The sequence below is a fragment of the Fusarium vanettenii genome, assembly GCF_000151355.1.
Source record: "Fusarium vanettenii 77-13-4 chromosome 6 genomic scaffold NECHAsca_20_chr6_4_0, whole genome shotgun sequence".
NCBI lineage: Eukaryota > Fungi > Ascomycota > Sordariomycetes > Hypocreales > Nectriaceae > Fusarium > Fusarium vanettenii.
The window spans coordinates 99,255-125,948 of record NW_003315865.1 but is presented as its reverse complement, the minus strand read 5'-3'; the positions used below and the strand labels follow the sequence as shown (position 1 = coordinate 125,948).

Sequence of the window (26,694 nt, the reverse complement as noted above, 5' to 3'; positions counted from 1 at the left end):
TCTGATATCACGACTCCTCCAAGGTCCTCCCAATCAGTCGTCCATTTCTCTCCATCCCACTTCGCACGCAAGAGTGATTAATGAAATGCGCGATAATTGAACTGGAAAAACTCACCCATTGGTGATACACAGCCCGGTCGCTGTCTCCTCTCCCAAAGACGTCCAGACGGTTCTTTTCCCATGCGACAGCGGCAAAGGAGCCCGTAAAGGTCTTGGTCCCTAGCTGAGGCCAAGATTTACCCCAATCCTCTCCATTCCACGAGTTATGCGCCAAATGATCCGTCTTGCGATCCCTCGCAAAGGCATCAAGGCGATCAGGCCCCCATGAGACCAGGGCGGGCGCGACAGCAGCGAAGGAGCCGCCTAGCGAGTCCCAGTCGCTCTGCCAGCTGGATGTGTTCCAGCCCTGGTGATACACAGCATTGTCAGAGCCGACGGCGATGATGTCCACATGTGAGGTGGAATAGGCAGCGGCGGCCAAGAGCTGCTTCGTGATGGAGACGGGCATATCGGGCAGCAGGTGACTTGGCAAGCAGCTGATTGAAGGTCAAGGATACGCGTTCCTATAATTTACGGAGGACATTGCTGGATGGACGCTGTGGCGCAGACTATTGGGGTCGCATTGGGGGCCAAAGGCCATATATTGGCCGCAATAGAAGCCTGGTCCTTTCATTTAGACCACATGGAGTTTAGTGAATGGCTCCCGACAGCGCCATAGCCATTAGATGAGGGGCTTTGAGTCTCATAAAGTCCGATTGTCCACGGAAGTCCGTCGGTGCATCTACCTACCGGGTCCAATCTATCTGCCGCCTTGGCATGGCAAGTCACGATGATCTCCATCTCTAGCTTCTGGGTACCAATCATAGGCATCTATTAAAAGGATGCCGTAATCTGAAAGCTGCCGGGCCGGAGCCTCCAAAAGCTCTGGGAAAATTATTAAGCTTATGTGGCTGTTAGTTGAGCTCTTGCATTACCCAAGGTTTTCTGTTTGGTGCTATTCTTGATATGATATCACTCTAGCATAGGTACTGTAGCACTCTGTCCCATGTTCATCAAAAGGCAAGTAACATGATTAACGAAAAAAAAAAACCATCATCTTAGCCATAATACTCTTCCAACCGGGAATTTCGTGTGAATACGATAGCTAGATCTGGGAGCGCACCCTCACATGTACCGGCATGCCCTCCTTGACTCGTGGTGGTCCATATCTGCCAACTTGATAATAACGATCGCCCCAAACAGTGGGATGGTCTGTCTTTGTATCTTTGTTTCCTCTAATAAATAATGTTAGCAGCATGCGGTTAGGTCAAGGCTAGAAACCTGCCTGCTTCGATCCCATTCATCCCACCTACAGTCAATGTCGAAGCACCTCACCACCATGGCCATGACCAACTTTATCTCAACCATAGCAAGATGCTGTCCGACGCAGTTCCTGGGGCCCGCAGCAAACGCTCGCCAGGCATTGGGTGGCGGGTAGAGGGGGTCATTGGTGTCTGTGACGAGAAAACGCTCCGGTATAAACTCGTCGGCTCTATGCCATATTTTGGGGTCTCGATGAATAGCAGACACGCCGTCCCACAGACCAAAGTCATCAGTCGGGAGCTTCTTTCCTTCGAAACCGGGACCTGAGCCTGGGGGACCCGTAAGGAAGAAGGCATGATCGCCTTGACGTACAGTGCCAACGTTGGTGTAGACTCGCATCGACTCGCGGACGACGGCATGTGTGTATGTCAGCATGTTGACCAGCTGTGGGTTTTCCTTCAATGTATCGGCAGCGCCCCAAGGATCTGTACCCAAGATTTCATCATGCTCTTGACGCAACTGGGCCAAGACTGCGGGATGTTGACACAATAAGCGAAAGACCCAGGAGATGGCACTCCCAGTTGTTTCGAACCCCGCAAGCATAAACACGTTGAGTTGGCCAACAACCACCTCGAGTGAGTCATTCGCAAGCCCTATGAGGTCCTTGGGCTTCCCTCCGCTGGATCCTTGCTCTTCGGCTGCCTCTTCCTCCAACGCCTGAACAATTAGGTCAATGAGCGTCTTTCTAGGAATTGTGTTGTCTGCCTGTAGTTCAGATAGACGTCTTTGCATTGGAGGGATAAGCTGCTGAGTGAGTGTGCGGTAGTTCCACCAGAGTTTAAAGTGCCGCCAGGGGTTGTAGTATGGTACAACGTTGAGGATGTTGACTCGGAACATCATCTTGGAAAGCGTATCTTCCAAAGCAACTGCGAGCGGAGATGGATTCCCTCTTTGCTCGTGCAGACGCATGTTCCTATAATTTCGTAAGCATTCCCCTTGCTGAATTCTAAGAGTCTCCGTAAAGCGCAGACTAGAAAGTAAAAGTCTATACTTACAAGAAGAAACGGACGCTGATGTCCAAGGTGAGATTTCTCGTGGCGTGCTCCAGAAGAAACACCGGTCCCCATGTCTCACCCGTTCCTGCCCTACTCTTCAATACATCGACGAATTGTTCAACTTCTTCCACGATGTCTGGGATGCGACTGGTGATGTACTGAGCACCAAAGCCAACATTAAGCCTCTTGCGCCAAATCTTCCACTCGGCCTCTCCCATGCTGACAACGTCGCGGTTCTTGGTCAGCGGGTGAAAGAAATCCTTTGCGTCTCGGAACCTGGGCATGGAATGTTGCTGCATGAACTGGGATGAGACGTCTGCGTTGAGAGAGACGATCAACGGGTTTGCTAGTGGCCAGGTGTCGATGTAGACTACAGGTGGGCATTTGGTGCACTGAGGGAACAGCTGTCTCCAGTTGTCTTGGAGTTGCGTCTGTAAATAGTCGGGATATGCGTCAGGGGGGAGGTTTGCCGTTAACTTTCTGACAACTTTGAGGTGGCCAAAAATGATGGAATGCTCTATAATGGGCTGTGGCCGGTCAGCAGGATAAAGTTATGATTCTATGAAGAGTTGTACTGACAATGCCCTGCGCTTTGAGAGCTTGGAACCGCTTTCTGATCTGATATCCTCGGTTTATGCAGCGCAAAAGGAAGCCTGCAAGGAGAATGATAGAGGCACTGAGGACTTGCGCAGCAGTTAGGGTGCTGTCGTCTCGAAAAGTAAGAAGCCACATGGTTCAAGTTATTGACCACCCGGGTTATAGGAGAAACCTGGTCTATGGAAAGTTCAGTATATGGCCGAGAGCTAGGTCAATGGGTTCTCAAATCTTTGAAGGAAGGAAACGGCTTCGGCCAAAGTTTCTTGGCTCTCACACAAGCTCATATGATTCCCAGTTATTGAGCTTGGGCACCTGGGCATCAGTTGTTGCTACCAAGTCTTGACCTTTGCAGTTTATTCTCGTCTCCCAAGTAGTTTGCGGGGAAACTGTGCTTAAGAAGGATAATAGGGATGAGTGTCATGCTGTCAAGCCCTCGCCATGGTCACACAAGACCATATTTGAGACAGTTATGCATGATTACACTCACTGTTGCGCCTGGCCAAGCCATAGCTGGGTCACTACATGATGTATACACCTCCTTGATTCTCGGTGAGTATTTTGCCTTCCCCTCCTCGTTCTGATCCGGGATTCGATCTCGTCTATTAAAAATAAAGAGCCGCGTATATATTGCCGTCCCAGTTGAAGCGCCAGCGCCAAGACCTCAGAGTACCAAGTTTCGCAGCACTAGGGACTTGTCGTATGGCCTTGTGACTACTGCATTTCAAGACATGGCGGAATATGTTGCATCTATTGTTGTACAAGACATGCAAACTTTGTTAGTCAGGTTAGAGAGAAGGGCTGCCTTGCCAGGCTGTGAACAATCAGGCACCGCTGGAAAACTTGGAACATGCATCAATCAGACAGCCATCGATGCAATGTGGAATAAGTTGGGGGCACACAGCCTTGCCATTTGATCCTAGGGATGCTTGGCGAGAACTGGTCCCTGCCGGGATCGAGATGGAATCGGGGGAAGCAAGGTTTCGATTCGTTCATTGTTTCTGGATGCCGGGCCTTGGGGTTTGTACAGTGCCATTATTACCCCAGAGCATTTTTAAGTCGCCATGATGATCAAAACAGTACCGCGTTTCACAAGTTACACACACACACACACAAGTTACTCTCAGGGATCATCAGACCAGCGGATTCACACCGATCGTGCTCTGATCAAGTGTTGGTATTGGGAAGAAAGGGGTCACGCAAAACAAATTGTAATCATAGCTGTCTAGTAACCATCACACGTGTATCACAAAATTTACCCTTGCTACCCATAGAAGATATGTATGCTTTTTCGATCCATCTACCAATCTCACCACTCAAGTTTTTCACTGCCACACTCCATTGCTCTACAGACTGTTGGGCCAAGTTAGAAGGATGTTGCATAGATATGGGAAAGGGATTGGTCTTACTTCCTTCCGCTTGCATGTATGCTGCGCTTCTGCATTGCTGGATGGCAGATGGTTTGATCTCTTGCCCTTGAAGCTTTTCCTTCTCAAGATGGGCATCGACCATGTCGGCGATCTTGAACTGCTCATCTAGATGACCGTTAGTTCGGGTATCTCTGTTCAGATGCTCCGTGAACGTACATCCACCACCAAGTGTGTCAAAGTCAGGGCCAGTGAGCTTAGTGTAAATGCCCTCGTGTTGGTGGACCATGGCCTGAATTTGGTCCTTCAAACTGGCTTTTGAAGCGTTGTCAAAAGCATATGCACCAGGCTTCTTGGTCGAATATACGTCGCATCGTACCGTTGTCTGTCCGACAGAGTCTGGGGAGTATGTGACTTGGTACCAGAGTGGACTACTAGGCTTTAAAGATACGGTAGTCAGTGGTCCAAGACGCTTCTGGCCTGTAGACACGGAGTCTTTGTCAGAGAAGAGGCGAGATATGCCGTCTGTTGTAGGTGTCTGAAAGGTATGCTGGGTGTCATTGACTAGACTTGGGTTAGCACGTTGCAATAGCTCGTTTCACTTATCGTATGGGTGTTGACAACGTACCTATTACTTTCCAGTTAAAGCTTCCTTTTACTTCCCAACTGTCAATAAAGTGAGAGTTTTGGCTGATACTGGCAAGTTGAGAAGTCTTTTTGATATGTGACAGTTCGTTTCCAGCCGGTTCACTTGCACTCATGTTGATGTGAAGGAATCCACCATCATCCACTCTTGTGTGGATTGGAAAGAGCCCGTTCTGGCTCTTTTCAAAACCGGGGACATTGTCGAAATGAGGTGCCTTTGTGAGCTGGCCCTTGGTATCGTAACTCCATCCATGGTATCTGCAGCCGAGCACAGTCGAGGATCCAGAAGCCTTCTTGGCCACGGGGAAAGCACGATGGCGACAAATATTATGGAATGCTCGTACGGTGCCGTCTTTGCCCAGAATGAGGAGGACACGGAATCCCGCAATGTCAAAGGCGATGTAGTCCCCGGCCTTGACGAAGCGGCTGCGATGGCTTACGCAAATCCAAGTCTGTCAAGGTTAGAGCGGGCCTCGACGGGATCTAGGAAGGCTCACCTGGCTGAAGATGGCACGTTTCTCGGTTTGGAAGCGTTCAGAATCTGTCCACCATCCTGGGGGGAGATCTGGCCACTTGGTGAGGAGTGGGACATTTGCAAGTGTCGTCGATGTGGAGTTGAAGAATATCCTACAGAGCCAAAACAACAACGCAGCCAAAGCGAGGGCGGCGCCGCAGAGAAGATAAGGGGATATATCGGTCGCAAACATTCTTAATAGCATAGAAGATAGAGATGAGAAAAGCAGTGGTGTCTACTGCTGTAAAAACACGCTCATAAAACTTTATACGCCAGCAGGTCTCGACGATATCTCTCACCGTTTGGCATAACCCAAATGGGCCAGGCCCACCGCACCAGACAACAACACCGCTACTCCATATTAATCATGTTCACGATACTTGTACAGATCATATGAGCCCGGCTTCCCTCTGTAGGAAGTCTGATCCCAACGGGTGTGCTAGGACCCCTGGTCACGGGCGATCAACTACCCGTAGATCTCCGCTGCTTCCCGTCCGTGGCGTTATCGATGAGCCGAAATAACGTCCAATGAGGAGTTCTGAATACCTGGGATCAAGTTTCCTCATTTGGATGGCTTCTCGTTGGAGTTTTGATTGGCTGCGGATGCCCCGGATTGAGTCCCCCAAAATGGTTGGAGATGCAGAGTGATGGACCGCCCTTCTTTATCAAGAATAGCGCATGGGAAGGATTCTGCGAGATAATGTTGCATCTGGAAAAGAGTTGCGCCCGTTTTGATGATGGTTTAGATTTATTGATTATATATTCATCCTCTCTATGATGGATAGAGTTTTGTTCAGTAGGTAGACAACATTGTCATTACAACTCCTGATCAAGTTCAAAATGGCTTGCCAGACAACACTTCCTGCCTCGTGGTATACTAGCAAGGCCATCTATGGTCTCGAGAGGCGAGCCATCTTTCTCAAGGTTTGCAACTATTCAGTTCCGCTACCTGAAGAACTTCTAACGTTTACAAGAGCTGGATTCTCCTGGGCGCCGTCACCAAATGGCCCAACGCCCAAGAAGACTACCGCTGCGAGTTGGCGCAGGTCAGCTACACTATCCGGCGGTCTTCTGCTGATTGGAAGACGGTCAAGATCTTTTCCGACTCTGTATGCTTCACATGATTTGCCTTGGATATACTGCCCTGTCGATATTCTAACCTTTTTGTTAGGGTTCGGAAATACGTAGCCACTTGACGAGAGGCGGCTTGCTCTTCATGACCTTGTCCGACGAGACAGTCAGCTTCCAAGAATTCTTCCCAGGCCTAGAAGAGCTGATCAAGGACGTCGACTTTACTGATCTGCCACTTCGTCGACCTCTCAAGTATGTCGGCAACTACAACTGGAAAGCCATGGTCGACGGATACCAGGAATGCCTTCACTGCGCCTACGCTCATCCCGAGTTTTCCAAAAAGTACAAGCCCACCACTTACAGGGTCGTCAACAGACACAACTACTCTCAACATCTCGCGGGCCCCAGTGAAGCCAATGACGGGCTGTTTGTGTATCTGTTCCCAAACTCGACACTGAGCATCTATGGCGGCGGCATGACCTCTTGGCGCGTGTGTCCGTTGGAGGAGCCTGGCAACAGTGTTATGGAGTTTGATTACTACCATGCTGCACCTGTCGGCTCCGAAGAGTTTGAGGACTACTACAAGTTCACTCGCACAGTCGCCTTGGAAGACATTGAGCTGTGTGAGAGAACGCAGCAGAATCTCAACATCGGCATCTACACCGAGGGCACTCTCAACCCGAACAAGGAGAATGGTGTAGTCTGTAGGTTACTTCCAAAAAAGTTTACGTGATGTAATATGCTAATCCCGTACATTAGACTACCAGAGCCGAGTGCTAGAGATGTGCTCTGCTCAGTTCGAAAAGGACAGGCTCAAGTCCAATGCGTCACCGCCTCCACCTCTAGACTCTACGGCTCAGGTCGCAGAGGTGTCTCCGGCTTAAAATTACATGATTTCTTTGATGAAGATGATGACACTGTTAAAGCTTGGACTCGTTCAGATTGAGGGTGCGGCGTCAGTCTTTTCAGTAGCGTGTTGCATGTCTAGAATGCACCTTTTACATGCGCCCCCATGACTTTTGTATAAGGAACCTGTGTGAAACCCGGTGATAAGAGATCAGTCATAGCGGCATCGAGGCCCCCACACTAAACCTGAAGTGGTAACAGTAGCCGTCCTTACCGATGCATGACTTGATAGCTGCATCTTGTGATCAGTAAGAGTATAAAGAACAGCCACGACCACCCTCCTCCTCTTCTCATAAAACATCTTTTTTTGCAGCCAAGGGTGTTTGTTTGCTCTTTGCCCGTCCACTCAAGGTGAATACGGTGTTTGGGATGAGTACGACCTCGGCCGCTCAACCTGGGATACAAGATGATGCAACCTCCACGTCAGCAGCAAACAATAGAAAACCTCCGCGGCGACTTTTGCCTCAGAGTTTCCGTGAAGAGGCTCCCAGAGAAACATTGAAAAAGGCCAAGCATGAAAAGAGTCGACATGGTTCGTGCGTGCTTGGAGGTTGTCAAGGTCACGGCTGACGGCCACAGGGTGCGTGACGTGTAAAGCAAAGAGGAGGAAGTGCGACGAGCTCAAGCCATCATGCTCACAATGTCTACGGAGACGAGTTCCTTGCGGCGGTTATAGTTTGGATTTGATATGGAAGGAAATTGAGAAACCCGACCAGACAAGTTACCTTGCACGCAAGAGTAAGTTGGATAGGCATACCAGATGCTACATGCTGATTTGATAGCGACCAAAACAAGACAACTCCAGACGACTCATTCTCATAAAACTCCATCATCTGATATACCACAAGAAAGAATCAATTCTCCACTCCCATCGTCGAGAATATTCGAGGACTCGGAATCCAACGCGATAGAAGACCTGGTTAGCCCAAGACCCCAAGACGACGACCTCCTCCAAACACTCGATTCTCCCGCTGGCCCCTCTCTTGACATATCTTTCAGCCCGACGGAACAGGTCGCGGATTTCGACATGCTCTTCTTGGATCTCAACGCCATCGTGGATCCCAAGCACCTCATGTCGGCCGATCCCGGCGCGATAGAGGAGAATGCCGAGGCCGTTTTGCCAAACTTTCTTGATCTTGCATCAGACAATTTTGGCTCCGCAGACATTCTTTCTAATCAAGACCCGGATGCACTAGTTGCAGCTGAGGACTCGTGGATCTCAGCCCTGGATCTAGCTGTGAGCCCTTCGTTTCAGCTAAACGGACATGGCCCCTTCAACCTCTATCGACAACCAGCCATCCGAGATAACAGCCCAGAGAGCATTGCCATGCTCTACGACAATAGGATATGCGAGGTTCTCTACATCAAGGAAGACCCGACCGGGAACCCGTGGCGTAAAGTGGTCTGGCCTCTGGCAAAGGATCACCCTGCTCTATACCACGCCATCGCTGCCATGACATGCTTCAATGGAGCCAACGGCCTGCCTCGACTTCGCGCTGAGGGTGTTAGGCACCTGGAAAACAGTATGGGGAAGCTCTCGGTCGAGGCGAACGGCAGCATGCGCCTCGAGGTGGCTCTCATCGTCACGCTTGCTCTGAGCATCGCTCAAACTTGGTACTACCCTCGAGCATCAAATGGCATCAGCCATATCAACAAGGCAAAAGACCTCCTTCAGCAAGGTCTCTCCAAGGACCTTGCATCACGGCCTCTAGAGGGAAATCTCTGCTTGAGCTTTCTCGCCAACCTATGGCTCTACATGGATGTCCTCACGAGAATCACCTGCTCCAACGTCCAGGCTATGGACTTTGACCTCATGACTGCGTGCAGCTCAACAAGTCCTTGTCCCGAGCCTCAGGTCGACCCTCTCATGGGATGTGCTGGGACACTATTCCCATTGATTGGTCGTGTCGCCGACCTTGTCCGACGTGTTCGCAAGACGCAGGATAGACTCAACTCTCCCGCAATTGTCGCTCGGGCTGTGGAACTCAAGATGTCTATCGAATTTTGGACACCGTCCATGAGCTTGGAAGTCGCTGGAGACGCTGAGTCCCTGACCCCAAATGCTTCAGACTTGGTGCAGACAGCCAACTCCTACAAATGGGCCACGCTACTTCTATTGTACCAGGCAGTACCCGAGCTCCCCATTCGATTTTCTTTCTCGGAAATGGCGCGCAAGGTGCTTGTGCTCATCGCTACAGTTCCACTCCATTCCCGAGCCGTCATCTTCCACATTCTACCCCTGATGATAGCCGGCTGTGAGGCAACAGAGGCAGAAGATAGAGATTGGATCCGTGACAGATGGGAATCAATGACCACCGGAAATACGTCTGGGATCGTGGAGAGGTGTTTAGAGTTGACGCTGGAGGTCTGGAGGAGGCGAGATAGTTATGGGAAGCACCGTCAATCATGTGAGGGATCCAGCCACGGAAGGATGGGCAACTCTCTTTTCTCGGCAGGATTACGAGATGCTGGATTGGACTTTGAGCAAGGTATGGTTCCTGAGAGCGGCTGTGAAAATGATTGTGCATGTATGCAACAAGAATGGGAACTTCCCACATCTTTTCTCATGTTTGATTCGATTGCTCTAACTCAAGAAGACGCTTCAGGACTCAAGACAGACGCCAGGAACTACACGGTAAAAAGCAGGTTGCATTGGTTAACCGTAATGGAAGAATGGGGCTGGGAAGGTAAGTCGACTGATTACCTAATTTCTCTTCCATGGCTAAATTGTTCCAGTAATGCTGGGATGAGCGATCAAGGTTTATATGATAATCTAGAATGTTGTGCATCAAAAGTTGTGGTGCTCAGGAGGGATACAACTGTCCTTTCTTAATCTAGATGCTCTCCATTTCCTTACTTTATTATAGCGTTTTGTTGTTTCCAGTTTAAATTGAATTCCAACTAAGAATCCAGAGGATACGTCCAGAGATCAAAGTTGTCTTCGAGGCCAAAGTCACCGATGCCAGTGAATTGATTCAGATCATGGTTGAACCCGAACTCTGCAAACTCGAATGCCGGCCCAAATGTGCCATCAGCTCCAGCCAGGATAGATGATGCAATGTCCAACTCTGGGAGATGAATAGAATCCAGTTGGCCTAGGGGGGCTTTGGAAATGTCGGCTGAACACTCCTCGGCCGGGTTGGTCGTAAACTCTTCCAGTCTACGCTCAACGTTGGTCTTGTACAAAAGGTTTTTGATGACGACCGCCGCACTCGCTGCCACCCCGAAGAAGCTGCCCATCCGCTCTAGGACGTTGATACTGCTGGAAAGGGCCTCACTAGCATCCAGTACCATATGACTGGTCTTGGGGTAAGCCAGGATGAATCCGACCAACGTTATGGCCGCATTCCATTGGTAGTTGAACGGCTCGTACCAACCGTCAAGGATATCATGGTCCCTATAGATCTGGTGCAACAGGTGCGTTATCGATATTGCGTGTTGAGCGGCAGTTTCAGCCACAAGAAGCATCTTGGAAAATTCCGAGGGTATTGCGTCAGTATGAACCCCTTGATGATGAGGCTCCCTCGCTGTGTTGAGCGAGAAGGCTATGCATGAACGACCAAGTGTCAGAAGGGAGTCGTGATATCCAAGCTCCAGCATTAGGCGCTGCCGACGCAACCAGAGCGGTGCGAAAGGCTCAATCTCGATTTCAGAAAGGTCTGTTGAGAAGGGGATACCATTTCCCCGGCGTTCTGTCTTCAACGCGACAGGGACTGTATCAACCCATGCGTGTATATCCTCGATACCGGCCTTGAGGGTCTTGGAGCACTCTTCAATAATGAAACTTGGGTTTCCCTTCTTGATGGAAGCGCACTTTTGGTGGAACTTGTGAAAAGCGGCTCGGACCAGTAGCATAAGCCTAGCTCTTTGCACCGTGTAGCTTCGCCACGCCACATGGCCGGCGTGAGGCTCCTCGTCCTCTGCTGGCGAAGAACATGTTGTTCGAGACATGTCAACAGCCCAAGGTCGGCCCATTCGGATACAGAGCCTTGTTTCAAACACAAACAGCGTCCACCACATCTGCTTCCTTGCCTCTCGTTCCTTGAGGGGTAGCTCTGTAGATGGCTCGATGTGCAGCCCAAGTGCGTGTGCTGTGCAGATGGCAGTACCGATCATGCTTTGAGCCATGTTCTGATAGGATGCGTTACCGAGATAGACGGCAGACCAGAACTGGCACTGAAGGGTTGTGAGAGAAGGCCTCTCAAGCTCGTGGGCCAGCAGGGCTTGGGCGCGTCGGTAGAGCCAGCGGCCGGCGATAGTTGCATCGCGGATGTCAATCTCGGCCTTGGACTCTACCTGTCGAGGAAGAGATGTGACGCCAAACTGCATACACAAGGCCAAGACGATGTCGACTAGGGCAGATGGTTTCCGGGTGGTTTGGCCGGGATCACCCCAGAGGGACTTGTAGTGCGCCTTGAATTCAACCTGATCGAGAATCTGATAGCAGCAGTGCCAAGAATCCCAGAAGAGGTCGAGAAAGAAGGCCTCCTGGGTTGCTGTCAAGTTCTTTCCTGACAATGTGCTCTCTGTCAACCGCTGATGACGTTCTGAGACCGCCTCTGAGCCGACCCCTGCTTCCGGCTCTCCTTCTTGGGAGAATACCGCATGAACGAAGGATCGGCTCGCAGAGTTGGGGATGAGTGTTTGAGGGCTCTGAGCTTCTGGGCATTCTTGGCGGTGAGATTGAAGGTGGAGGTTTATGCGGTGGATAAAGTAATATGCCGACGACTGCCCGTAAAACTGAGCACGGGAGGAAGAAGACTCCGTGGGTTGGGTAGTATCCATATGAATCCCGTCCTCGTTGCAGGGGTATAGACTTGAAGGCTGGTCGTCTTTGTCGTCACACGTATGATGTTTGTGTGTATCCTTTGATTCACTGTTTGTACCCTCAAGTTGAGCCTCGAGCTCTTTCACACGCCCTCGCAATGTTTCTATCTCCCTACACAGTCGAGGTCAACTCAGAACATCAACATGTTGCTTCGTTTCGTTCAGTCCTCATACCTCATGGCTCGTGGGAGGTTCCATCCTTGATCAAGCCTCCCACGACTACTACATTGCCAACCTCTAGCCATACAGTTTCGGCAAGGATGATTCGTATCGCACTTGACTCTATGTATTCGACATAAGTCACAAGCCCGGGTGACCTGATTTCTTTTCGGCTTAGATGAGACATTTGGAGAGGATAAAGACCCTGTGGGTTTGGAAGAAGCAGAGAAAGCTCCAAACATGCCGGCAGTCAGTTGATCTGGCTTGACGAAGGCTGATGACTATTCTATGTTGCAGGTCAAAAGGGTGGAATTCCAATCGTCAGCGCTAAACCGCCGAGGCCAAGGCTTATTAATTTCTCACCGTAAGTCCGTAAGCCCTATTTCCGAGACGAGATGTCGCCCACTTGTTTCTTTATTATGTGCTTATAGGTTTAAGTAAGCTCGCATTGGATAGACTCTCGCAACTGTTCGAGTCGTCCTGGGCTATAAAGTAATAAATCTATCAATTAGACAGACTACTTAACTAGACCTCTAGAGCTTTGGCAATCTCCTCAGCCACTCCCTTGGACGACGCCGGGTTCTGCCCCGTGATAATCTTGCCATTGACCACGACCTTTTCCGCAAGGGGACCCTCGTCAGCCTTGACGTAGTTGCCGCCACTGACTTGACCCAACCTATCCTCGAGACTGAAGTCCATGTCCTCAGTGAACTGAAACATTTCCTCGCCCACATTGTCAAATCCAGTGACCCGCACTCCCTTCAGCAACGGCTCGCCTGCAGCAGTAGTGGCGTTGACAAGAGCTGCAGGGCCGTGACACACGGCCGAAATGATTTTGCCTTGCGAGTGGAAGTCACGGAGCAGATCTTTCGAATGCTGGTCATCCGCGAGATCTACCATGGGACCATGTCCGCCCGGGTAGAAGATGGCGTCAAACTCCGAGGCTCGGCCAGCAAAATCAGACAGCTTTGCCGTCTTCTCCCAGACTGACGTGTGATTTTCGAGGAAATCCTTGCACACCGGATCCTCCTTGAAGAGATCGACGGATACCGGGTCAAGAGGTGACACTCCACCCTTGGGCGAAGCATAGACCAGCTCGACAAGGGGGTTGAGGACGTGGAAAGGGTGTGCGAGCTCAGGCTTTGTAGTGTTAGCATAGGCCTTTATCGCCAGGCATAGTTTGTGATGAAAAGTAGGCAATCGAATCAAGACGACGACTTACCAAATACCAACCAATCTGTTTGCCAGTCTTGGGGACCTTGTCGGCCGAGGTAAGGACAACAAGAACCTTGGGCTTTTGAGTCGTCATTGTGTCCAAAATATATGAAATCTTAAACAGCTGACTAGAAGGTGTGATTTAAGGAGCTGGAAAATGCACGAGATGCGACACAAGAGCTTGAGTATTTTGAATCGAGATGTAGACAGGTTTCCATCGGGTTCTTATACACGGCTTCCTTACGAGGAGACTCTTGCTAGAAGGAGCGCCGGAAGATAGTATCGACTTTTCATAACTCTTTCTCACATCACCTATCATCACCCCTAAACCCTTGTCAGGATCCATTGACGTGGTTGGCTTCTCACTTTCTTTCCGCTCAACTCCGGCGCTCCTTTGGGTATTGTGGGGCCACTCTCCCTGATCCCGAGCACCTTACCACTCGAACGTGGTAGCATCTGGGATGGTCCGTATTGAGCTTCAACTAAGCTCGCCACCCTTGGCATGGAATGGTTTTATTAGATGTGGGTCGTCAACTCTGGGCATAGTTAAAAGGTACTCGAGTCAGTGTGCGAACTGCACACAATTGGAAGTATCTCTTAGCCGAGTAGTATTTCTTATCTGATTGGTTGGTCATTCCCTACCACTTCTTTTAGACAGAACAGCAAGCCGAGATCTGGAGGAATCAAAGTTCAGGTGCAAGCCTTGGGAGCACGTCGTGATCGCCTCTGAAGCATGCCAAACAAGTCAGGAGAAATGGAAAAATCGAGATATGCATCTACCGTACTCTTCAAGCTCCGAAATCCCCCATCGCACAGCGAAACCAAGCCAGAGAATGTCTGCTTCGGTCACTGGAAGCAAACCAGCGCTGGCTCTGGTTGGATTTTGGACGTTGCAGGAGGGAAGTTTGAGGCTTGAGGGAAATTCTGGAACGTGGCCAGGTCGATGGCCGAGCACGTGGACAGGGAGGGATGTGGTAGCACCCAGCGACCGAATGTTCAACACCAACAAGGCCGTTTTTGACCTTACCAGGGGCCGAAAACCGAACCTCTAGGTACTCATCACCAGACAAGGGTGTCTGAAAACGATACTCTCACCATCAATGACCAACAGGTACAAGAGGCCATTCGAATATTTAAAATGGGCAACAGGAGTCGTGTTCACCTTGAGCCATTCCATCTCAACTCATCTCATTTTACAATAATTGAAAGACCACCATGAACAACACCAACAACTCTCAGTCTTCTCCAGTCCCCGCTGTGCCTCACCAGCTCAACCAGTCACAGCCCTCTGCTACTACTGCGGATCATTCACCAGCACGCTTGGTCAACACCAACCAAACCGTCACAGCGAACCAAAGATCTGTCAGCCAGCTCCGTCAAAGGTGGCAGCTACTTGAGCAGCAGTATGCCACGGACATCCAGACACTAGCCTCAGCTCGAGTGACGGCTCCGGCTCCAGCCACTCAAGCCACACCAGCTCTAGCCTCAATGCCCCAGGCCCGCAACATTGGCTGGGCTCGCACATTCAACCGTCGTGTGTACGTGGGCAATAGAGGATCAACCCTCCCCTCTACTTTGCGTGCCAGGCTTGCTGGGCGACACGTTACTGCAACATTTTATTTTGATCGCAATGGGGACCCCCGCGGTTATTTGTATCAGCACGACGAGTTCATTCTTGGGCCCGTCAACGAATGGGGAGGTGTTGCATCAGGATATGGACTGTTCCCGATCTGAACGACGCAGGCACCCAGAGGCCACGGGGTATGGCGGGGATATTTACCTTGTCTTTCTTTTTCATCACTTGCCACAAGCTGAAAAAAGTAAATTAAAAAAAAAGAGATCTCTTTCATAAGTAGATAGGACTTGAACAACTGTTGCTGGAAGCAAACTGCCCGACCAGCTACCCTTGCACATTCCTGTCTTCCTATTGGCTGTAGTGATGTGAATGACCCAGTCCCTGTTGGTTGACCACCCTCCACGCCATTGGGGGGAACGATCAAAGAGCCAGAAGCATTGTCACAAAGAGTCACCAGCGAGATGGACGCGCGACATTTTCCAGACAATTGGCAAAAAGACATACAACAGCGGGGATTCGCTGGTCGTCACCGACCCAACTACTAATCCGCCCCTCACTGGCTTATCTATGGGAGAGCGGACGGGATCCCGAGTTCTCCAGTGGGTATGGTCGTATGTGCTAGAGAGCGGTGGAGTTGAGGGCTATACCAGAAAGAAGCCCAGTTTGCCTCCTTGGCAACTTAACCATCGCATATCGTTGGCCGGGGCCATATCAAACCAACTTTGGTGTTATGAAGCACTTCATCTATAGCCAACAGGCTTTCGCTCAACTTGTTTCAACGACTGGCCGAGTGTCGGAGAGTCGGAGAGTGGTTGTCCCATCGACACAGAATGTCCTTGGCCCCAACGCCTCGACATGTTGGTGACGCAAGTAACCTTTTGCTGAGCTGTGACGGGCAGTACATGTCATATCATGTTTCTGTTGTATTGCAGCTCTACGATTGTGGTCAGTAGATTCCGAAGTTGCCGGTAGCATGACACGATTGCTACAACTTACATGTCAAAGTAGGCGCCCAAGGTTGGCATATAGATATTCGCCACCAATGACATGGAGGTTAACATCTCAAAACAAAGTTTGATACACATTCACATGTCTCATATGTTTTTCGGTGTTAGGCGATAAAGTTGGTGTCATGGTGCATAAGCGATGGTGTGGATTTGTGATCATCATCAAGTGTGGGCGTATTGGCGTATCCACCGGCATTAACGGAGACCAAGATAATAAGTCCGCATCATGATGATTGATAAATAAAGGAAAGACGTCCTCTGTTTTTATGCAAGAAAAACAAGAGCAAACTCCATTCATCGCACTTGAATCGTTATCAAAATGGCAGCACCTGTTTGGTTCATCACCGGAAGCTCCAACGGCTTTGGTCTGTTGCTGAGCTTGCGTGCTCTCCAAGCTGGCCATCGAGTCATTGCGACGGTGAGGGATCCAGTACGATCTTCTGAAGCTGTCAAATCTATCGAGGAGGCCGGGGGCAAGATTATTCAGCTCGACATGACAGAATCCAAGGCGAGCATAACCAAGAAAATCCAGGAGGCGGAAAAGATATTCGGAAAGATTGACTATCTTGTCAACAACGCCGGATACTCCGTCTTGGGCGTGATAGAACTGTTTACGTGAGTCTTCGAGGTCGTACACAATGACACTATTTTAACAGAGTGATTAGGGAGGCAGAGGCTGAACAACAAATCCAAACCAACTTCTTTGGTCCCTTCTATGCCGTCCAGGCTGTTCTGCCTGGCATGAGGGCTCGCCGCTCGGGGACCATTGTCAACGTCAGCAGCGTTGCAGGGCAGGACGGCAACCCCAGCTGCGGACTCTACGCGGCCAGCAAGTTCGGCCTCGAGGGTTTCACTGAAGCTCTGTCCAAGGAGGTCAAGGAGTTTGGCATCGACGTCCTCCTTGTCGAGCCCGGTGCGTTCAGGACCAACTTCCTTGGCGCCAGCCTCAAGAGCGACACCTCGGCCGAGCAGGCGTACTCGGGGACCGCTGTGGACGAGGCGCTCAAGAAATTCAGCGCCGCTACGGGGAAGCAGCCTGGAGACCCGAAGAAGGCTGTCAACGTCATCTTTGAAGTTGCTACGGGTGAGGGAGAAGCGGGACACCTAAAGGGCAACATCCTGAGGCTACCGCTCGGCAGAGACGCCTTCACTCGGATCCAGAACAAGATTCATTGGGTGCAACGGGACCTTGATGCGAGCATCGCGGTTGGAGTTGACACAGGCCTGGATAGTGAATGAATTACAAAGGTTAATGATTACCAACTGCACCCAGCCAACTAGCCCGTCGTTTTAGTCTACCAAACACCATGGCCGTATCACCATTTTACCTCTTTTGGGAAAGCATACCCATCCTTGTAGTACCAATTGTGCAGGAATTCAAACCTCATGTTGCTGATTACCTTGGCAGCATCCAGGCTGCCGTCATAGTACCATCTGGGGGGTTTCGCGCAAGGCCGTCGGCGCCCCTTGGTGACCTTCCCGTCCAGTCCCCCCCTACTGCTCTTCCTGTCGTACAATCTTGGATCAACAAGCGAGTAGAGCCTGTTTCGAGATGGTAGACTTCTCAGATTATACTTCAACCCGTCATCCCCCCCAGGGAGCGAGAAGAAGGAGCGTTGATGGCTGGGGTTTTCATAGTTCCACATCCCCACCATCTGGTCGAATTCTTCATAGTCTTTGCGGCTGAACAGAAGAGTCTCCAGTTCCATGGCAGCCGCCATCTCGGGTGTGAGGTGTGGGTTCAGCTCGGGACTGGTGATGAAGTGCGGGAACGTGATGGCGGTGCTAAAGTCGGCCATCTTGCCGTTGATGAACTGTCTATCAGCGACGTCCAGCCTGATGATACCAAGCTGCTGCATCTGGATCACGTCCTTGAGAATGCTGCGCAGAGTTCTCATGCTCAGCTCTTTCTCAGGCTGGCCGAACTCCTTGATGATGCCCCGGATTGGTGGTGGCCTCCCATCTTTACCTAGAAACCGGCCTCGCATATCCAGGCCACCAGGGAACAAGATGTTGCCGTTGAAGTCGATCCTGTGGTCCTTGAACTTGTTCATCATGGCCCGTTCGTTCTCCTCTTCCAGCAAAAGATAGCCAAAGCACCTGTTGGCTAGGTGTTCGCAGTCGGCTTCCCTGAGGCGGCCGTAGGCCCGACATTCACTGTTGAACGGCTCTGCGTAGTTTGCAAGATGGGTGAAAGCATCTCTATCGTCCGAGTCCCATTTGTTTACGGGGGATGGCCAATCATCTTCGTAGACGAATCTAAACTACGCGAGAGTCAGCTGGTACCTGGCTGTTGCAGCTTCGAGGGCACTTGCAAGTTTCAGGGCGCAGATCTGGCCCAGGATTTCGACCTTGAAGACATGCGCATGGGCACCTTCTCCAATGTACTCGAGGAATTCCATCTTCTGGGGACCCTGAAAGTCAAAAGGCTCCAGCTTGGGACCGTCGCAGTGCGGGAGCGGTACCAAGTCGGAGGTAGACTCAGGCCAGTCTGGATACATGGCGAAGTGGGTGAGGCGTGAACTTGGAGTAGAAGGAGACGAGGTAGTAGTTATTCAAGGAGGGCTTGGTGATTTTGACACGCTGGGCGAAAGATGAAGAGCAGGTTCCCGTCTTATATCTATCTCCCTGACTAACTAAAGCATCTTGGCTATGCACACAAAGAAAAAGATTAGCTACAAAGAACTGAGCTACGGATCCTTATAAATAAGCCCCTATGGCCAATAGGATAATGGATACTCCAATAATAGATCAATTAGCTAGTAATCCGGAACAAAGATTCCTTTCATTGCTCACCAGCCCGCTTTCGTCATAGATGCACGCGTGCCAGCAGGAAGTCTGGCCGTGCCAGGCAGGCAGACAGGACGGGTACAAGCGGATAACTTGCTGGCCTTTGTACAGGTATCCAGTTTCTGCAAGGTGTTTCTAAAGACTCAATAGCCCTATATTTGGGATCGCTCAACGGTGGCTGGGACGAGACCGTCCGCCCACAATCAGTGGCAAAAAAGCAGTTTCATTCTCTAAACTAAAATAAAAAAGCAGCAACTGGTCTGCTTCTAAATCGGTACATGCATAGAATAAACACGCGAGTCTTAAAGACCATCATCGCTCCCGGCAACACCCCTTCACCTTCAATGCCCCTTCCACAATGGATGGGGCTCCAGCACTGAACCCTTTCTACGTCGACGTTTCAGGGAATGCTGAGTAGAAATACAAGTTGAAAACCGCTAGACAAGGGAGTCTAGCATCTCAACGGGAGGGTGAGAGAGTACCTCCAGGCCAGCCTCGTTCGCATGCGAGTCGAACAGTGTCCCTCAACCCCGACCACTTGGGCCTCCTTGACTATGGAACGATGGTGACGAGCCGATATTCGCCATTGCCAGCATGCAAAGCCACCAGAGGGCGAGGTCAGTGGTGAGAACCGTGCTGTCGTACTGGGACCAGGGGATGGGCATAATGGCCACCTTCAGATCCGCGGTATTTAGATCAAACCGGCAAACCACCTGTTCCTTATCCGTCTGGATGTAGCCATATGGTGTACCGGCGAGTTTGCAGGCGTTTGCGAGCTGTCTGAGAGGCCAGATGTGCTCTGTCTTGACTCCATTCTCGAGCTGACTCGCCACGTTACGCCCACTCCACTTTGAGCTTGATCTCGCCAGGCCAACTACGAGGCGGGTTGGCCCAGGGTAGTTATCCAACTCGATGAGATGGGTCACCCAAGCTTTTCGATCTCCGTCCGACACTATGACAAGGGCCGAAGTATCGGTGGCCACGACGCTGTGGTTCAAAACGATGCCGCGATGAAGGTCGAGATGCGCCTGGGCAAACTGGAGGGTCTTCTTCAGAACCCCATCGTTCCATCCCATCAGGTAGTTCATGTCCTGTTCTTTACTGAGGGAAATCCCAGCAAGGGCCTGGCTAGCTTGGGGGACTGCCACTAGTTCCTCTGGGATGGCAAGGTCGAGGACGTGGCCGTAGCTTGCGTTGAGGTTGGGTAGGATAAATTCGTCCCAAATGCTGATTCCCGAACTGTCGAGCTGTGGCCACCCTTTGTTGACAGAGTTTCTTCCTGGCTCGATATCGCAAGGCACACGACGCTTCTGTTGGGTGAGAACATGTCTCAATGTTGTCAGTCGACTGGACATGGTGGTGGTCGACGATGGTAAAAAGCTGTTCGGGTTGAGTTGTGGATAGAGAGGTAGTTTTCTGAACAGTAGATGCCGGAATGCAGATGTTGAGGGGTAGAGTTTTCAAGTGCTTTACTGGGTGCTGTATGTTGCTTTTATATGTTTAGATGGTTTAGTACCTAGGCATATCCCTATCAATCTGTAGGCTATTAGGAGGCGGCCGCCCCTTGAAACGAAAGAACAGCTGGGCTCACGACTCTGGGCTGCATAGCAAATCATTCATACAGATCAAATAGCTGAAAGGCAAGCTTAGAGACATCTGATTAGCGATCCCAGATCTTTGAAGCACATGGGGGTATCTTTGTCGAGCTCAAAAGGGCATCATGTTGGTCCTGTCACTTCTTGATCAAGTGTCATGTTCTCATTTCCCCCAAGACACCGGCATCAACTAAGGCCCGTTCGTGCTACAGGTGAATGATACGCTCTTTGTTTTCCATAGAGGTAGTAAATCATAATGAGTGCCAAAGACAAGGATTCCTTTGAGCTTGTAAGAAAGACCCAAGGTGCACCCCGTCAAAGGGAAAATGGGCACTTTTGACGCAAAACTAACAAAGAGGAATTCATTACCGCTCCCTCCTGGGAACGAACCATAATAACATGGCCTTGTGCGGCCACCTGGTCTAGTTCCTTTGTTGAGCAATAAACGTACACAGCATCCCATTTAGTGGACGTCACAGCAACATGTTCAAGGCGGATTGATCACTTCCAGCGGGTCCCACCCCGATGCCCATGCCTCATTCTTGGGCGGGCTTTGTGCCAGTCACAACGAAGACAACTCATCATGGTAGACAGAGAGAGATGCAGTGAATAAGCGAAGTAACGAATTTAACTGTTAACCTCTGCTCTCAGCCGCTTTGAGACTCAATCAGGCTTTCCGCCATCGTATGAGCATTCATGATTGTGTTCTTGTCACTAGTATTTATCATTAGTGATGCTCTGTTTGACATAGGCGGTTGCCAGTCTCAGTGGGTGGTAGTCTACAGAGAATCTGAATAGATGGCGGCCAAGGTCGTAGATATAAAACCAAGTAGTTGATCATATGTTCTAGTAAGACGACCAAACACTCTACAATCTACTACTGCAAGAAATGTCACACCACGAACATCGCGAAACCCACATCATGACTTCCCCAGTCAAGCCCATTTTCACCCATGTGATTCCCGTCACCATGATACGCGACGCGTCTGCTTTCCGCAACGCTATCTCGGAAATCTACGGTGGCGACTGGGTGAGCACTGAGAGTAAAGGGTCGGACTTTGTGGTGACAGTGACCCGCGGGATGCCTATCGACCTGGGGCGGAAGCTACAGGAGGCCAATGTTTTGCGCAGCGATTAGGAAACTGCTGACTTCCTAGAAAGATTGCGGAGAGAAGAGGGCAATGGCAAAAGAGCGATAAATGGTTGATTCCCTTGGATCTGCTCCTGTTCGCGACATTGACTGTTCTGTCGCTAGAAGCCTGAAGCGTTGAGAGATAAACAACATGAGCAAGGTTCATATTAAACGATGAGTGGGTTTTTGGATATGCCTTGGCCTAGCTCTATAATCAAAACATTCTATTGCATCCAAATTCCGAGAAACTCGCTCCTGTCTGGTGTTTGAGGCGTATTGATAACCATGTTATGGATTTGCGCTGTCTTCAGCTAAACGCGCTGTGCTTGATCTAAGGGGAGGTCTTGTGGTTGGGTCTTCTTTGTGTGTATAACGCCCATCTTGGTGGTTTATAGTAGATGAATCGCAGCTGTTCGCCGCTGTTGAGACTTCTTGGTCTATGGGCCCATCCACATTATTTGCCTGGAGCTTCCTCTGAATAAGAGTGAATCTAAGTAATTAGCACGAAAAACTTGCATGTCGAGGGGGGAATGAGCTTACTTGACCAGCCACTTGAAGCCATTCCTCCATACTCCGAATGTACGGGTCCTCAGCGGCATCCACGAGAGTCTCGTGACCCCAAATAACCATTTCATCAAATTCAGCCGTAACCTGCATGGTTCCGGCGGGCCCCTTCTCAGCTTCGTCATCGTCGATCACAACGACCGGTTCCTCTACTGCAGGCTGCTGCTCCTTTTCTTGCCTCCTCTCTACCAAGACACCGCGGCACTGCTCCGGTAGCTTTACAGTCTTGCCATGAAGTTTTCGCCCCCGAAAGTATGCTAGCTTGGTGCCATCTATGAGAGCTTGTGAGTCTAGGGCTCGTCAAATCCTTAAGGGATAGGTACAAACCTTCGGCAGTGGTGGGTGACCAATAATTGGAAACGTCAGGAATAGGGCCATCGTGATGGATACGGCAAGGCAGCAGGTTCGCTATGGCCTTGGACTTGTTGTCGTCGGACTTTATCGAGAGAATTGGTTGTGACATTTTGAGTTGGTTGGTGGGTGAATTGTAGAGGTTGAAGGGAGACGCGTCGAGACGCGTAAAGGGTCTTTCCAGGGACTGGGTTAAGCTTATCTAATCTGATAAGAGATAAGCCAAATCGGGCAACCACCTCAGGGACCAAGGGACCACCCTTCGAGATCGATCATCGCATTGACATTGCCCATCTAGAAAGAAACCGATTCCCATGCACTCTGCGTGATGGCACATCGCATCTCGATATCTCAGCATCGGCTCTTGCATTCGCTTACCACTTTTCTCTCCTCTGTGGCTTGCTGAAAGAAATAGAGGCCCACCTATCGCATTCGCAATCGGTCTTTTCGGAGTACCGAAGAAAAGTCGATGACATCAAGACTGATCGATCTGGCATCCACTTCGTGCGCCCTCCATCGGGAATTGCACCCGTCATGGAAGCCTTCTTGTACTAGCTCGATGCAGTTGGTGATTTTGATTCAGCTCCTGGTGTTTTGTCGTGCTCTGCAAGGTATCCCTCTCAGGCTGTTACCTCTGCGACTTGCCTCCGCAACCACAATGCGGGATCAACAGAGGTTGCTTCCGACGGCATGCCAGACGCAGCTTCGGTGTACCCGTTTTATATCAACGGCTTCTGCAGTGACGCTCGCATCTGTTACAAACCTTTGAAACATGCCAATGCCTTTGAATAGAGATACTACACTAAACCCTTGCTCTCGCCAAGATCATTGCTGCTGCTTGTCCCCGTAAACTAGCCCCGATCTCTGCCGTCCCTGCCGCCGTTCCAACATCTTCCAATGCCGCACGGTTTATCGATGAGCCGCCGACATGCACGATGTGCCCGGACAGCCCGATCCATGTAAGGAGTAGGGGTCCAGGGCTTACCGTTGAGTAACTGATAAACCTACCAAAACCCCTCTTGATTCCGAGATAGATGTCCCGTCCTTCTGTGCTCGCTGAAGAGTGAACTCGACTCTCCCATCCATACTACACAGTCCACTTCAGTTCATGACCCGTGTCTAGGCACACACAGAAGCCTCGACTTTCTTCATCTCTTGACTGCAGGTACAGCCCAAGACTGGACAACTCCCCGCAGCCATGGTTCGAATGGGTCTCTCATTACCAACTCTTCCCCCCGCAATCAGCAAGCCAGTCTCTCGCGGCGCGGAAGCTGTCCGTGGTTCAATCGGCAGCCTGACATGGGGTCCCGCACTGGCTATCGCGAAGCCCGCCATTCAATCCGTCCTCTCGCGCATTGAGACAGGAACTCTCCTTGTGGTCGACGAGCCGGCTGAGACGAGATATGTCTATGGCCAAAAGCTCTCGGGGAAGTTGGGAAGTCAGCCTGATGACACTGGCTTGCCGCGACGGGCGGACATTGTTCCACGCGTTGAGATTGTGGTCAAGGATGACGCTTTCTGGATGCGTCTCTTCTTGTTTGCCGATATGGGGTTCGCAGAGGCTTATATGCTGGGTGACTTTGAGTGCAAAGATTTGACATCCTTCTTCCAGGTAAGTTCCTTTCAACAGCGGACACCAGCATGGGACTAACACGATCCCAGTTATTCATCGTCAATCGCGAGCAAATGGACAATGGCACAACTTGGATCTCAAGTCTATCCTCTGCGATTTCCAGCGTGGCTCGCTCAACAAACACTCTTTCAAATGCGCTCCTCAACATCTCAGCACACTACGACATCAGTAATGACATGTTTGCCGCCTTCCTTTCACCAGACATGACTTACTCATGTCCCATCTGGCAACGCCATCGTGGATTCGACCAGGAAGAAGAGTCATTGGAGGAGGCCCAGATCACTAAGCTGTGCCGCTTCATTGACGGAGCTAGAATCCTATCAACAGACCATGTCCTGGAGATCGGTACCGGATGGGGCTCATTCGCCATCGAGGCCGTTAAGAGGACTGGATGTCGGGTTACTAGCCTCACTCTTTCCAAGGAGCAAAAGATCTTGGCCGAAGAGCGCATCGACGCCGCAGGATTCAGCGATAAGATCGAGGTGAAACTGATGGATTATCGAGCGCTCCCAGTTCCCGAAAACCCATATGATAAGATCGTATCGATCGAGATGTTGGAGGCAGTTGGCCAGGAATACCTTGCCACATACTTCAGTTGCATCGATAAGCTTCTAAAACGAGATGGCGGAGTAGCCGTTTTCCAGTGCATCACAATGCCCGAAGGCCGCCACGAAGCCTACTCCAAGTCAGAGGAGTAAGTCTAACGAGGGGAGCACCATTCACTTTGCTAACGCATCGCAGCTTCATCAACCATTACATCTTCCCAGGTGGATACCTCCCATCAATCACCCAGCTCTTGAATCATATCAGCGAGCAATCTCAAGGCACCCTCATCGTGGAGAATGTTGAGAACATTGGCGGCCACTACGCCAAGACGCTGAGGCTGTGGAAGGAGAACTTTATGGAGAGCTTCGACGATAGGATCCGACCAGCTCTAATGAGGGAGCACCCTGATATGACTCCCGAAGGAGTCGAGGTCTTTCGCAAGAAGTGGGAGGTGAGATATAACCAAGATATTTGTGGATTCGCGGAAACTAATTTGTTGCCAGTACTACTTCACGTACTGTGAGGCTGGTTTCGTGACCAAGACCCTGGGCGACGTGATCATTACTGTCGGCCGAGAAGGGTCACTCCAGTTGATGGACGGGATTCCTCTGTGAGAGTGCGAAGAAGGAGGAAGACAAGTAGTATGGTAGAGGACCTCTTCGAGGGGTAATGAATGATGCTGTATGGGTATCTAGACAATCTCATAGCGTGGTGTTGACGGGTGATACGGCATTGATTACCCCCTTCGTTTCTTCTTGGATTTGTTCCCCTTTTGTCCTCCTGGTGTTGGTTTCGGTGCAAATCGATTGGCGTGATCCACGTCGAAAGCTGACTTGTGTTTTCGGAAGAGCAGCATTGTCGCTCGTGCATCTTCAATGCTGGAGTGTGCCCCTTCTTGTATCTCAACCCCCAACAACTGCTGCGCAAGGAGTCGCAGCGCAGGTTTCCTCCCATTGCCGTACTTTTTGAAACCCGGAAATTTGGCTGTGTCTCGGATATCTCGTGCTGGGTGACTTAGGATGAGGGCTTCGAGGTCATGTTTCAGGTCATGTCCAATCAAGATGCGGTCCTTCAGAAGCTTATCGATGTCGGCCTGGACCTCTTCAAAGTCCCTAGCAAATCTCATACTCTTCGGGCTGATCCCACTCACGGCTGTGCGCCAATTTGTGACCTTCTCCTTCGGTTTCACATATGAATCGTAGACTTGACGTCCATGAAAGTCGACAATACTGACACGGGCGAGAGCTGACTCGTAACCACCAGGACCAACACCAACCATTTCACAGTCGATGGCGATATATTTGCCAATGTCGATCCCTTCTGTGAGGCCATGATTAATCTTGTCCTTTGCTGATGCGAGCATCATTGAGTTATCCTTGGCTCCGAGGTTATACGCCTCTGCCAAGGCTTCGGCAGATATGTCGTTATCTTCCGCCCATAATGCGAGGGATGTTGAAGTCCCAGGTTGTGAATCATCTTCAATCTTTGAGCTGTGAACGCCACCCATTTGACCCTTAGCCGTTGCGCGTGGTCCCTTGATCTTCCTTTGTGACTTTTCAGGGGCTTTGTTGACCTTGGGCTTTTTGGATGCTGGTTTTGCTGCTGTTGTATCCGATTTCCGCTTCAGGGATGGCTTTGAAGCAGATTCGGTCTTGAGTTTTGCCTGGAGCTTTTTCCAGTTAGATGAGAGTCCGGCCATCCTCTCAACGAGTAAGGTGATCGAGGTCAAGTACCGCAGAAAGCTGGTTGCGTTGGTATAAGTGGTGGATGATAGCGGCTCAAGAATGGCAGGCTTTGCAGGTGATGAGGCTAACGGGATTTATGCAGCTGACGAAAAATTGATAA

At 50.6% G+C, this 26,694-nt stretch overlaps 13 protein-coding genes across 13 annotated transcripts; 5 read left to right on the top strand and 8 right to left on the bottom strand.

Annotated features, from left to right (window-relative positions):
• Positions 1-1,144: 1,144 nt before the first annotated feature.
• Positions 1,145-3,089, bottom strand: NECHADRAFT_43802 (uncharacterized protein; the record flags this gene model as incomplete). The annotated part of the gene is made up of 4 exons (XM_003044601.1): positions 1,145-1,255; positions 1,321-2,086; positions 2,358-2,749; positions 2,937-3,089. 4 exons carry the CDS (start codon positions 3,087-3,089, stop codon positions 1,145-1,147), a joined length of 1,422 nt encoding a protein of 473 aa, XP_003044647.1.
• A 1,171-nt stretch (positions 3,090-4,260) lies between these two features.
• Positions 4,261-5,670, bottom strand: NECHADRAFT_81422 (uncharacterized protein; the record flags this gene model as incomplete). Its single annotated transcript, XM_003044600.1, has 5 exons — positions 4,261-4,304; positions 4,361-4,486; positions 4,538-4,882; positions 4,947-5,415; positions 5,461-5,670. 5 exons carry the CDS (start codon positions 5,668-5,670, stop codon positions 4,261-4,263), a joined length of 1,194 nt encoding a protein of 397 aa, XP_003044646.1.
• Positions 5,671-6,317: 647 nt separating this feature from the next.
• NECHADRAFT_81421 (uncharacterized protein) lies at positions 6,318-7,432 on the top strand (the record flags this gene model as incomplete). The annotated part of the gene is made up of 4 exons (XM_003045000.1): positions 6,318-6,401; positions 6,452-6,586; positions 6,649-7,252; positions 7,308-7,432. 4 exons carry the CDS (start codon positions 6,318-6,320, stop codon positions 7,430-7,432), a joined length of 948 nt encoding a protein of 315 aa, XP_003045046.1.
• A 551-nt stretch (positions 7,433-7,983) lies between these two features.
• NECHADRAFT_81420 (uncharacterized protein) lies at positions 7,984-10,204 on the top strand (the record flags this gene model as incomplete). The annotated part of the gene is made up of 4 exons (XM_003044999.1): positions 7,984-8,034; positions 8,171-8,192; positions 8,303-10,141; positions 10,191-10,204. 4 exons carry the CDS (start codon positions 7,984-7,986, stop codon positions 10,202-10,204), a joined length of 1,926 nt encoding a protein of 641 aa, XP_003045045.1.
• A 580-nt stretch (positions 10,205-10,784) lies between these two features.
• NECHADRAFT_7026 (uncharacterized protein) lies at positions 10,785-11,663 on the bottom strand (the record flags this gene model as incomplete). Its single annotated transcript, XM_003044599.1, has 1 exon — positions 10,785-11,663. A coding segment is annotated over one exon (879 nt), but the record flags the coding sequence as incomplete, so codon positions are not given.
• Positions 11,664-12,965: 1,302 nt separating this feature from the next.
• NECHADRAFT_81418 (uncharacterized protein) lies at positions 12,966-13,749 on the bottom strand (the record flags this gene model as incomplete). The annotated part of the gene is made up of 2 exons (XM_003044598.1): positions 12,966-13,580; positions 13,663-13,749. 2 exons carry the CDS (start codon positions 13,747-13,749, stop codon positions 12,966-12,968), a joined length of 702 nt encoding a protein of 233 aa, XP_003044644.1.
• A 1,121-nt stretch (positions 13,750-14,870) lies between these two features.
• On the top strand, positions 14,871-15,389 carry NECHADRAFT_81417 (uncharacterized protein; the record flags this gene model as incomplete). Its single annotated transcript, XM_003044998.1, has 2 exons — positions 14,871-15,193; positions 15,242-15,389. 2 exons carry the CDS (start codon positions 14,871-14,873, stop codon positions 15,387-15,389), a joined length of 471 nt encoding a protein of 156 aa, XP_003045044.1.
• A 1,149-nt stretch (positions 15,390-16,538) lies between these two features.
• NECHADRAFT_104681 (uncharacterized protein) lies at positions 16,539-17,496 on the top strand. Its single transcript, XM_003044997.1, has 2 exons — positions 16,539-16,853; positions 16,904-17,496. Exons 1-2 carry the CDS (start codon positions 16,558-16,560, stop codon positions 17,475-17,477), a joined length of 870 nt encoding a protein of 289 aa, XP_003045043.1. The 5' UTR covers positions 16,539-16,557; the 3' UTR covers positions 17,478-17,496.
• Positions 17,497-17,554: 58 nt separating this feature from the next.
• Positions 17,555-18,739, bottom strand: NECHADRAFT_81415 (uncharacterized protein; the record flags this gene model as incomplete). Its single annotated transcript, XM_003044597.1, has 2 exons — positions 17,555-18,497; positions 18,627-18,739. 2 exons carry the CDS (start codon positions 18,737-18,739, stop codon positions 17,555-17,557), a joined length of 1,056 nt encoding a protein of 351 aa, XP_003044643.1.
• An 813-nt stretch (positions 18,740-19,552) lies between these two features.
• Positions 19,553-20,383, bottom strand: NECHADRAFT_81414 (uncharacterized protein; the record flags this gene model as incomplete). Its single annotated transcript, XM_003044596.1, has 1 exon — positions 19,553-20,383. One exon carries the CDS (start codon positions 20,381-20,383, stop codon positions 19,553-19,555), a length of 831 nt encoding a protein of 276 aa, XP_003044642.1.
• A 1,870-nt stretch (positions 20,384-22,253) lies between these two features.
• On the bottom strand, positions 22,254-22,782 carry NECHADRAFT_43895 (uncharacterized protein; the record flags this gene model as incomplete). The annotated part of the gene is made up of 2 exons (XM_003044595.1): positions 22,254-22,576; positions 22,647-22,782. 2 exons carry the CDS (start codon positions 22,780-22,782, stop codon positions 22,254-22,256), a joined length of 459 nt encoding a protein of 152 aa, XP_003044641.1.
• A 1,095-nt stretch (positions 22,783-23,877) lies between these two features.
• Positions 23,878-25,463, top strand: NECHADRAFT_42914 (uncharacterized protein; the record flags this gene model as incomplete). The annotated part of the gene is made up of 4 exons (XM_003044996.1): positions 23,878-24,282; positions 24,333-24,997; positions 25,045-25,300; positions 25,353-25,463. The coding sequence occupies 4 exons, from the start codon at positions 23,878-23,880 to the stop codon at positions 25,461-25,463; spliced, it is 1,437 nt and encodes a 478-aa protein (XP_003045042.1).
• A 48-nt stretch (positions 25,464-25,511) lies between these two features.
• On the bottom strand, positions 25,512-26,548 carry NECHADRAFT_70010 (uncharacterized protein; the record flags this gene model as incomplete). The annotated part of the gene is made up of 1 exon (XM_003044594.1): positions 25,512-26,548. One exon carries the CDS (start codon positions 26,546-26,548, stop codon positions 25,586-25,588), a length of 963 nt encoding a protein of 320 aa, XP_003044640.1. The 3' UTR covers positions 25,512-25,585.
• Between the last annotated feature and the right edge of the window lie 146 nt (positions 26,549-26,694).

Excerpts from the sequence above, each read along its gene's own strand:
- NECHADRAFT_104681 (XM_003044997.1), top strand. The coding sequence starts at position 16,558 with ATGGCAGCACCTGTTTGGTTCATCACCGGAAGCTCCAACGGCTTTGGT. Across the intron at positions 16,854-16,903 it reads GGCGTGATAGAACTGTTTAC|GGAGGCAGAGGCTGAACAAC; the intron begins GTGAGTCTTCGA and ends CAGAGTGATTAG.